This window comes from Muntiacus reevesi, chromosome 2 (genome assembly GCF_963930625.1).
Source record: "Muntiacus reevesi chromosome 2, mMunRee1.1, whole genome shotgun sequence".
Taxonomy (NCBI): domain Eukaryota; kingdom Metazoa; phylum Chordata; class Mammalia; order Artiodactyla; family Cervidae; genus Muntiacus; species Muntiacus reevesi.
The window spans coordinates 198,419,111-198,430,708 of NC_089250.1; the positions used below are offsets into that span (position 1 = coordinate 198,419,111).

The 11,598-nt window shown below is 49.4% G+C and overlaps 1 protein-coding gene across 1 annotated transcript in view; it reads left to right on the top strand.

The window, feature by feature from the left end:
• Window positions 1-6,450, top strand: part of VWA3A (von Willebrand factor A domain containing 3A) — a 48,117-nt gene extending 41,667 nt beyond the window's left edge. Inside the window, exons 27-32 of the mRNA XM_065919287.1 lie at window positions 2,221-2,365; window positions 3,335-3,479; window positions 3,896-4,047; window positions 4,800-4,923; window positions 6,150-6,247; window positions 6,399-6,450. Coding sequence (XP_065775359.1) covers window positions 2,221-2,365; window positions 3,335-3,479; window positions 3,896-4,047; window positions 4,800-4,923; window positions 6,150-6,247; window positions 6,399-6,450 — 716 coding nt within the window. The remainder of the gene's footprint in view (window positions 1-2,220; window positions 2,366-3,334; window positions 3,480-3,895; window positions 4,048-4,799; window positions 4,924-6,149; window positions 6,248-6,398) is intronic.
• The last annotated feature ends 5,148 nt before the right edge of the window (window positions 6,451-11,598 follow it).

An 11,598-nucleotide genomic window follows, 5' to 3' on the forward strand; every position in this document is an offset into this window, starting at 1 on the left:
TGGAGGGTTCCTGAGGCGATAGGAGGAAGCATCCCAGTGTGGGCCACTCGGGCTCCTGTGCAGATTCATTAAGTCCAGTCCTCTGCAGTAGAACCTGGTATAAACCGTCCTTGGTCTGCCGCGGCTCTCCAAAGCCTCTGGAGGGGGCTGCAAGTCCCAGGCGCAGCTGTCAAGTCAGAGGCTGAACGTGGGGCAACAGCGACGTTGTGTGCACTCCCCACTCCGACACACACTTCCTGCCGGGAGAGTGTGAAGGCCAGCCATGCATGGTGTAGTACGAGTTGCACCCTCACATCACACACAGCTACACACCCAACACCATCTAACACCTCAAAACATACCCAGAGGATACTACACTGATTCACTCATTCATTAATCAGCAAAGAGTGTTGTTCTCCCGGTCGGTACTGGGGCGGTGGTAGAGGAAGCACCCCACGTGGTCCCGGAGCTCATGGACATATGGTCCAGAGGAGAAGGATGGTACCCAAAGAACAGCGGAGATGAGTGTAAGGTGGAGACAGGTGTGGTGCAGGGAGAGAGAGGCAGCAGGCCTGCACAGGGAGATCATGAAGGGCTTCCCTGAGGAGATGATCTGAAGAATAAATAGACATCACCTGAGCAAAGAGAAGACCGACTCCCAGGACGTGGCTGCGCTGCTCAACAGGAGAGGAGGCTGAGTACAAAGACTGAAAGGAAGCCGGATTGGCTGAGAGTAAAGGGTGCACCCATCCCAGGAAGATGAATCCATGGCCCAGACTTTATCCTAAGAGGAATGGGAAGACACTGAAAGATTTTAAATAAGGAAAATGTGATCAAGTTACAACCAATCTCTCTGGACTATAAATTGTTGAGGGGATGGAGTGCAGTCAGGGGAACCTAGTAGGAATCCAGGGGATAAGAATATGATAACTGGGAAGGTTAGTGATGATGGAGATGGATGAAGAAAGCAGAGTTAGATTAGGGAGACAATCCCAGGGCTCAGTGGCTTTCAGGGTGTTCCCTTCCGCTGTCTGGTTCCCAGGGTGGATCAGCTGGCCTTTTGTGTGGGAGGCCCCTCGAGAGCTGGCTGGCTGTCCTCACAGAACATCCCCCACGCTTTAGGACAGGCTCCCCTACTGTCTTCATGTGCCCATGAGCATGGCCAGAGAATACCCCACATGAGTCCTGGAAGATTCCTGGGCGGTGGGTCCAGCCAGCTCAGGCCACCTTTTCCTGGAGAGCAGTGAGCCCGTTTTGCAGCAGGTTTCCATTTTTTTCTACTCCTGCCTCCAGTGAGGTCTGAGGTGTGATTCAGGAACGCTTGACATGCCATCTTCTGCTCTTTGGCTTCCTCCGTGTTACTTCCATTTAGCCCTGGGGTGCCAAAAGGGCTGGGGCTAGCTGTTGCCTTAAAACGTGAATCAGAAGACCTGAATGTGAATCTCAGCTTTGCTGCCAGGCTGTGTGACCATGGGCAAGTCACTGACCCTCTCTGTTTCCCCTTGGGATAATTCCCAAATCCTGTACCCACCTCTCCAGCTTTCCCTCTGTCCCACAAGCATGGCACGCTCTTCTCCCACTCAGAGCTTTTCTCAGTCCGTTTGCTCCGCACATACCTCCTCTCCCTCCTCTCCTTGGCCGCTGCTCCTCATCCCCAGCCGTAGGTTGTCCGCTCCCCACCCCACATCCATCTCTTTCAGATTCTCCCCAGTGTATACTCCTGTACGTTTGTCAGAACTCTCACCAGAGGGGTAGCTGTTAGAATAACATCTGTTTTCCTTTACTGACTAGCAGCTCCATGAGGGCAGGGAACCCTCTCTCATCTCCACTGCACTTTGCTCAGCGCTGGGCACACCGAGGATGCTCATTTGATTTCTGTTGACCAATGTACAGACTCTGTGCTCGTAACTTTGTTTCCAGCCCCAAACAGTGCTGTGACACCACTTAACTCAATCACCTACCATTAGAGTGAGGAAGCTCAAGCCCAGGGAGGTTATAATCAGGTCATCTCCAGCAAAGTCACAGTGGAAACCTTGATCTCCCAAAGCCCAGGCCACCGACCTACGCTGCCTTTGAATGGTGGCCACTCTAGCAATAACACCACAGAGGCTATCTCCCAGCGGGTTCACATCTGATCCACAAATGATCAGATTTGGGGCTGGTGTGGTGTATTTGATAGCTGCAGTGGGAAAAATCACCCTCACTCCTTCCTGGCCTCTGTCCCCACCCACCCTGGAGCAGGGAGCCGCCGACTGTTCGGAGTCATTTTGGAGAGGAAAGTGTGCGTCCTGCTGGACACGTCTGGATCCATGGGCCCCTACCTGCAGCAGGTGAAGACGGGGCTTACCCTGCTGATATGGGAACAGCTGCAGAAGCACTGTGACAGGTAAGAGGCAGGGGTACGAGCGAGGTGGGGGGCAGGAAGATCCAAGCAATAGTTCTGGATGCTTCCCTGGCCAAGGCCACTCCCTCCTCACGCTTCCAAAGGGGCCTGGAGGCTTCCAAACTGCTCAGCTGAATAGCAGGAAGGAACACTGCCTTCTACTGCAGAAATAAAGAGGTTTTTAGAAATCCGTCTCGGGCCCAGTGACAATTGCCAGCAGATCAGAGGACCCACCAGGCTGCCTTGAATTGTGGATTTTTCAAGAGGGGCTTTGGTGTGGTTTGTTCTCTCTACTCAGAAGGGTTGACCCCAAAGGGACAGCTGGAGACTCTGACCCCAGGCTGGGACTCGTTCTTGCCCTAATATTAAAATGAGCAGGCATTTATAGAGCTCTTTCCTTGTGCCAAGCACTTTACATGCGTGAGGTCATTCAGCCTGCACAATGATCCTGTTATTATCCCCATTCTTCAGAAAAGGAAACAAGGGCTTAGAGAGATTAAGTCATTTGCCCAAGGTCATGTAACCAGTAACTAGCAATTACTGAGTGGGGATTTAAATCTGTCTGCATCTAGAATTTTCACCACGTACCTTCTCAATCTTGGTTGGTCTGCAGGGGGCCCAGGGCTTGCTGTAGGGTCTTCAGGGATAAGCATGTGTCCTCATGGAGGTTACTCTCCCAAGATCAAAATAGACTGCGTGCGGGCTCAGTCGTGTCTGACTCTTTGCAACCCTATGTACTGTAGCCTGCCAGGCTCCTCCGTCTATGGAGTTTTTCAAGCAAGAATACTGGAGCAGGTTGCCATTTCTTCCTCCAGGGGATCTTCTTGACCCAGGGATCAAACCCACGTTTCCTGCATTGCAGGTGGATTTTTTACCACTGAGCCATCAGTGAAGCCCTCAATATAAACTGGCACATGCTAACAAATCTCTTTTTCCTCTCTCCACCCCCCACTTCTTTTCCCTGCTCCCCAGTTTTAACCTGCTTAGCTTTGCAGAGGGCCTACAGCCGTGGCAGGACACGCTGGTGGAGACCACAGACGCAGCTTGTCACAAGGCCATGCAGTGGGTGACCTGCCTGCACGCTCAGGGGAGCACCTCAGTCTTGGAAGCACTGCTGGCAAGTTCCACCACCAAGCCCAACCCAGAAATACTGTCCTAGCCCCTAATCCTGACATTGCATGATGCTTTAGAGTTTATGGAGAGCACTTTAGAATTTGCTAAGTGTTCAATCATTGCATCTTCCCAACAACCCAGTGAGAATGAGTTTCTCAAATTTCTGACTTTATAAATGACGACACAGAGGTTCAGAGAGGTTAAGTGACTTGCTTGGGATTAACCAGCTCTGGAATGAGCTGCATGCACTCTTTTTGCTAAACTTCAACAGCTTCCTGCTCTGTCATCAGGTGAAAGGGGAGGCTCACAGTCTTAATGACAAGTTGGTGGGATCCAGGCAGACTTGGGGATAGCAGGTCAGTGGTTTCTGCATCCTGGTTGGCCCCTTCTCTGAGCCAGACCACCTATGTGCTCTTTCAGAAAGCTTTCAGTTTTCCTGATGTAGAAGGACTATACCTCCTGACCGACGGGAAGCCGGACACAAGCTGCAGCCTTATTCTCAGTGAAGTCCAGAGACTGAAGAAGAGGAGAGACGTCAAAGTGCACACCATCTCCCTGAACTGCTCTTGCAGGTGGGCAGTGAGGAGGCGGCCGAGTTGCACCACTTCCCTACCGCCACGTGTTTGAGGGTCACGTGGCCGTGATCTGAGCTGTCCAGGGCCCTAGTCCCGTGGGTCAGCCGCTAGGAGGCCCCTGGGCAGGCATTGCACCAGAGAGGGACCCCACTGAAGCCCTGCCTACCCGTCAGCAGGGCACCCCGACTTTCTCCAGTGGTAACAGACTTGCACCAGTTCCCAGTCAGCCACACGCTGTGTTCTCCCACTTCGTCGTTCTTGGGGGCACATTTGTCAATATTTAGGGGGAAAAGCTTAAAGTAGCTATGGCTATTTCCATAAACAATTATCATGGAAGAAAGAACATGTGCTAAACAAGGGAGATTCAGCTCCGTCTGAAAAGAGAATTTTAATGTAATTGGCAAAGCTGTGATTACTTACATTTATATTTAATCTCTCTGTCCAAACCATGAGCTCCATAAAAGTCACACTGTCTCCCTGCCAGGCCAGACACATAGTCGGCACTGATAGATTAAGGAACGGGGCCATGTGCTCAGAGGGCGACCCTGATACAGTAAATACAATTCACACAGCAGCACCTCTGCCACCCAAAAACCAGCTGGGAGAGTGGGCTTGTGATCCTGACATGGTCTCAATGGCACAGAGCCTCAGGGCCCAAGACCCATTACCCCACTGACGTGACTTCCCCAGGGGCTGGGGGCTCACAGAGATAGGTGGGTCTGGCCCCAGCCTCCTGTTCCTCCCCGCAGGACTGCTGCTAACTTCTTGAGAGACCTGGCCGCCCTCACTGGGGGGCGCTATCACTGCCCTGTTAGTGAGGACTCGCTTCTGCAAATGCAGGGCCTGCTGACCAGGGGCTTCCTCCACCAAAGGGTAGGTTGTAGGATGAGTTCTGTTGAAACAGTGCAATATAGTGTCAACAGATGTGGTTTTTTTCTTCCTAACTAACAATTAACTCTTTGTAAATTACCTCTTTTAATCCTACCAACCATTATTGTACCCATTTAACAGATGAACGAACAGGCTCAGCCAGGTTTAGGAATACACCTAAAGTCAGAGTAAATGGTAAAGCTGGAGTCCAGACATCCATGCTCCTAAGTTCTATGCTTTCATTCCTGCATGTTTCTGTCTTCTCACCTTAAATTCATTAAAGTACAGATATTCAAATGTGTGATCTGTTAAAAATAAATACAGTAACGTCATAAATTTTATCACACATATGGAATAAGATTTTACAACTTGCTAGAAAGATTATGTATCTATTCATACCTTCTAGGGATGTGCTGCTGTGAATCATAACATTTCCAAGCCAACATATCATCCAGTAGAACAATCAACCAGAATTCTGGAATTTTTTTTTTGGAAATTAAAGTTTACTGTCACAGGGCATGGCAAAATTTTTGAAGTTGAGTGCTTTGCATGATTTCTTTGTTTGAGAAACAGTTTGGGGGGCAAATATTACTAGTGATATAGAGGTCAGAACAAGTAAAAGTAATAAATATTCATCCATATCCTACACAGGAAAACACAGTTGACAATATTGGGAAGTTTCTCTATTTAATACCTTATCAAATCAGATTCTTTGAATAGTTTCTGGGTGCAGAGTGGGACCTTTGCCACTACTTCTTCCAGGAAGAAGGAACACTTTCATCTCTCTTACATTCTCTTACTAATGGTGAGAACTTGTATTTTTAAGGCTTAGCTCTGGAATTTCATTAGTTGACATAAGAAAAAGGTATGTCTGTGGAGCTGTTTTACTGGAAGAAATAGAGGGGGTTGACAGTGAGATAAGGTGTATATACCACTTCTTTTCTACAGGGCAGAGCAGTGCTGACTTCAGTGAAGTCCAGGGCCCCTCTCGGTTTCCAGAGACTCTCAGACATCTTATTGCAAAGTGTCCCCTTTACAGAATGACTGCCTTTGCATATATTAAGCTCTCTGTCCCTGGAAACATGCAAGCTGAGGCCCACATGATTTCCTGCACTGGGAGGAAGGCTGCACTGAGTTCACTGTAAAATTCTTCTCCTAAGATTTTGGATTTTCACGTCCCACCCATTCATTTAATGAATCTAACTTCAGACTCATTTCCCTCTTTCAAGGATCCTGCGCTGCCACTGTTTGAAGGAGATGATTTAAGGAGATTGGCCCAGGAGATCACCAAGGCCAGAGGCTTCCTCTGGCAGGCCCAATCCATCAGGTATGCCCTTCAAGCAGCCCCTCTCCCTTGCCTCATAGCTCTAGCCCACCCAGACCCTGGGCCCCACCCAAGTCATGACACCCCTGCTCCAAGAGCTCCTGCCTGCCAGGCCCAGAAATCTGGGCATCTTCCTTCATCTCCTGTTCACTAGGTCCCAACTCCAGAAGAAAACCAACCCAGAACGGAAGGTCGCTCCTTTTTAGGGAAGCGTTCTCAGGTAAGGGGAGGGGATAAACCCTGTGCGGGTCAGGCAGCACGCTCTGCTTTGTGGACAGTAGTAACCATGGGGAGGGATCAGAAACAAGGATTCCTCCACATAGAAAGGCCATCCTACAAAGAACCACATACTTGCCATGAGCACAAGGTGCCCTGGAAAACTGGTACTCCCGGGTCAGCATCATCAGGCGCCAGGACTCCCTAGAAGCTGCAAGAGAGTCGCTGTTTATCCCTGGGCCCACTCTAATATTCCTGCCTTGTCCTCAACACACCCTGCACTTCAGTCACAAGACTGTTCCTTGCCTGAAGTCCTGCACCAAGGCCCCTGTTTGGAGCATCCTTCTGCCACCCTCTGTCTGGTGACTCCTTCTCATGCATCAAGGCACAGAGCAAATGGCATCAGGTTCCCTGTGAAGATGCCCCTGGGATCCATCAAGAGCTGGGAGCCTCCCGCCTTCCCCCCATAGCATTCTGACCACTCATCTCTCTTCATAGTGGTGACACTTAGCACTCCACATCATGCTTCCTGGCTCTTTGTCTCTTCTCCTTGACCATGAGCTCCCCCAGGATGAGGCTGTGTCCTAACCATCTCTGGGTCCCCGGAACCCGCCTTGTGGCAGACATGTAGTAAACTGTGAGCTTGCAACTTAGTTACGAGAGCCCTGCTCTGGAGACCGGCCAGATGGGATCGTTTCTGCCCCGATCCTCTTGCTGTATGCTTTCCCACCGCCTTAGTCCACGACTGTAACACAGACTCAGCGTCAGCCCATCTTGGAGGAAGAAAAAATAAATGAGTCTCGCCACCACCCCCTAAACTGCTCAACCAAACTGGACTGCAGTCTGCTCTGGAGCCCAATCCAGAGCAAATTCTTGGCTCAAGCTTCTGAAAACTGGGCTGGCTCTGCTGGACCAGCCCCACTGTGTACACACGAAACGAATGTGTCATGTATTACATCATTGAGGGTCATTTCTAAGACATGAAAAATTGCTTTTAGTTAATTAATAGGATCAAAGGTACTTTTAAGCTGATGTGATCATTGCGGTGTGTGTGTGTAAATGTTTGGTGAGATAAACTTTGTTAAAAGACTCATCTATGTTTTAATTTTTTTTACTAGAAAGTGGTATATGAGCTTTTCTATATAGCTGTGTTTATTTTATTTGCATCTTTAAAAAACTGTGATCATGGTCTTTCTAGTATTTTTTATACTTTCAGCTCTTATGTAACACCTAACTTGCTTTAGATATTGCAAACTTATATATTCAAATTGTGTGCAATTTTTTTTTTTTATAAAATTAAAATCGCACTTGAAAAAAAGACTCATCTCTAGATATATGAACTCCAAATCAATAAGATAAACATCTTAACTTTTTTTAATGGACAAAAGTTTCAAACAGATATAAATGGACTTTATGTATATGAAATTAGGTGTATATATAGGTGCCCAACAGCCTTACCCATCAGTGAAATGCAAAATAAAACTACAGTGAGAACCACCACAACACCCACTAGAATGGTTAAAAATAAAGACTGACAATATCAAGGCAGGGAGCAACTGGAACTTTCACACGTCGCTGGGGTGGAAGCAGGGCAGTGTAAATTGATCCAATCACTCTGGAAAACTGCTTAGCAATTTTTGCTAAAGTAAAACATATGGACTGAAGTAAATTTTACTAAAGTAAAACATATTTCTTTGGTGATCCAACAGTTAAAAATCTTCCGGCCAATGGAGGGGACACAGGTTCGATCCCTGGTCCAGGAAGATTCCACATGCCACAGGGCAGCTAAGTCCATGCACCACCACTGCTGAAACCCATGCCCTAGAGCCCATTCCCCGCAGCAAGAGAAGCCCACCGCAATGAGAGAGTAGCCACTCCCAACTAGAGAGTAGTCCCTGCTCTTGGCGACGAGAGAAGTCCTGCGGGTAACAACAAAGACCCAGTGCGGCCAAAAATAAATTAATTAAATAAATAAATTTTTAAAAAGTATGCCTCCTCTCTGCCAGCAATCCACTCCAAGAGAAACAAGTGTCCACGTTTGACAAAAGACATATACAAGAATATTTATAACATCTTTATTCATCAGAGTCAGAATGTGGAAACTAATTAAATGCCCATCAGTGGTAGAATGGACAAATAGATTGTGATACATATTTTCAATAGAATACTACACATCAATTTAAAATATTCAGCAAGCTTTTATGAACAAAATCTGGCAAAAGAAACCAGACATAAAAGAGCACTTACAGTGTAATCCCATTTACATGAAGTTCAAGAATAGTCAAAACTGGGGACTTCCCTGGTGGTCCAGTGGTTAAGACTCGAGGCTTTCACTGCTGTGGGCCTGGGATCAATCCCTGGTTGGGGAGCTAGGATCCCACAAAGTGTGCAATGTACCAAAAAAATAAAAAAGAATAGGCAAAACTATTGTTGGTGATAAAAGTCAGAAGTGATTGCCTTGTGTGTGTTGGGGCCACAGGGCTGTATCTCACTCTGGGGGTGGTTACATTGAAAGTAAAAATTCATCAAATTGTTTGAAAACACAGTTTAGTAAAGCTTGACAAGCCATGCCTTTGGCCAGGCTCTGTACCAGCCCAGGGAGACAGCAGTGACCACAGCCCCTGCCACAGTGGATATCAGCCTGGTCTCTGTCTTGGACAGCTGCCCTCCACATCATCTCCATCCGTGCAGAGAAAACAACCTGTGGTCACTGTATTATGCCACTCAGGCTGTCGAGACAAAGTACCACAGACTGAGTGGCTGAAGTGTTCTCTAGCTCTGGAGGCTGGAAGTCTGAGATCAAGGTACAGTGCTCCCAGGAGCACTGTAAAAGGTCCGAAAGCACTGGGAAAGGTCTGCTCCAGGCCTCTCTCCTGGCTTCTGCCAGTTCCTTACTTCTGGCAGCATGCTTCCAATCTTCCCCTGATGCTCTCCTTGTGCACATGCCTGTGTCCAAATTTCCCCTTTTTATAAGGATGCCAGTCATACTGGGTTAGGGCCATACTCTAGTATGACCTCACCTTTAATTACATCTGCAGTGACTCTTCCCAACTAGGGTCACATGCTGAGGTACTGGGGCTTAGGACTTCAATGTGAACTTGAGGGTGGCACAATTCAACTGTAATACCTGTTGATAGTTGCAAACTATGCTTTTCCTAATGAGACTACACTTGGGCCTGGAGAACAAGAGTTCTCTGGCCCTGCTGGTGGGAAAGGAAAACCTGGCCTTTGTGAATGGAAGGGCAGACCAAATGCATGGTTTGCAAAGCAGTAAATCACTTGGGATTGAATCCCAACCTCTTATATAACAATGATAACAGCTACCATTGGTTGAGTACTGACTGGGCAGGCATCATACTCAGCATTCTGTTATGGTACCTTGTTAGCTACAAGCCTCAAAACATCACAGCTGTAAACACCAGTTCTGATTTATGGATGAGGAAACCGGGCCCTGTATCTGCCCAAACACACATGAGAAAGTGACAGAGCAAAGACTTAAACCCAGGACTGACCCCATGGCCTTGCCCCATTACATTCTGAGCTGCTTTTCATCCCTCTGAACCTGATTAATGAAGCAAGCAGCGCTAGAACAGAGTTGTGAGAATTGAGCAAGATACCTTACCACTTGCCACATAGTATGTCCTGGCTGAGGATTTTTCTCTTCCCCACTCCTACCCATGCCCACAGAGGAGGTTCATACGGGTGAAGCCTCTGCAGTAGCCCTCTCCAAAGTAAGCAGCCTTTGGTGGTCTGGTCAGCCCTGGAGCACACCCCCACCATCCCCCAGCTCCACTTCATCAGCTGTGCCCACTCCTGGGCACATTCTTGCCTCTCTGCCACTTCCACTTGCGAATGAGTTTTCCAGGGGTGGTGTGATCTGTCCGGGTCCCCAGTGCAAGGGAAAGGACAGCACTGAAGAATAACCTATTAAATGTGGAACGATGGCACTGGAGAATGGATAACCCAGAGGTGGGTGGAGGATGCAAGAAATGAAGGGTAGATAGATGGGTGGAAGGGAGGAAAGAAAGATACAGAACAAATTGGGTGGATGAAAAACTGGATGGATTAAGTGGAAAGAGAATGTCGGGTGAATAGATGAACGGAAAAAAAAAAGTTTTAAATTGGTAGAAGGCTGGATGAATAGACGGATGGATGGAAGAGTAGATGGGAAAATAAATAGATGGAAAGAGAGGAAGCGGGGAGGGAATGAAGAAAGGCAGGAGGAAAGAAGCAGGAGGCAGGCTGAACAGAAGGGACCGCGTGGGAGAGGACATGGATGGATAGGTGGGTGGAAGAAAGAAACATCCTGGGGTTCAAGAGGTCTATGCGGGCAGGACCCGGCCAGCATGCAGGACGTTCCTGCCCTCTCCCCATCAGCATCGTGGCCCATTTCACCCTTCGACCGGCCTCAGTTACCCTTCTGGGAGAGCCTGCGTGTCCCCGCCTTAGAGACCAAGGTTGTGGAATGGACAGCAGGGTCAGGAGAAACAGGCGCGGGGCGGGCGCGGGGCAGTCTCCGAAGTCGGGGCCGGCCCCGCCCGGTGGAGGCGGAGACCAGGTGGAGGCGGAGGCCCGGCAGCACCCGGCTCAGCGACTAGACCAACCGAAGATCACTCAGTGCTGCCGAGATCACTCAGCGCCGCGGGAGCCCGGCCAGGTGAGCTCCGCTGGGGCGCGGGGCGCGGGACGCGGGGCGCGAGGAGGGGGCGCGCGCAGCAGCCGCGGCAGGCAGGACCCGCCCGGAGCTGCCCAGCAGGAGGCTTTCAAAGTGGGATGGGTCGCCCGCTCCTACCCACCCATCGGGGGCGATGGATCTGGAGTGATCCCTGCCTTTCCCTGTTGCCTTTCACCCGACCCGGCTTTGGGTCCCCAGCGACCTGGATCCAGAGCCAGCCATTCACTGAGACTCTATCAGAGTTCGCAAATGTTCTCTGAGCCTCAGTTTCCCTCCCGGATGATGGGGGCGGTAAGCCTCCGCTGCACAAGGCTGTTGGGAGGATTAAATGCTGCAGTGCCGGGCCAGCTCGGCGGCGCTTAGCCCTGAGCTCTAAGAGGCAGAACAGCTGCTGGGGGTTTCATTCATTCAGCGGCTGTTTACTGACAGCCTGCTCTGTGCCAGACACAGGACCGGGTGGGGG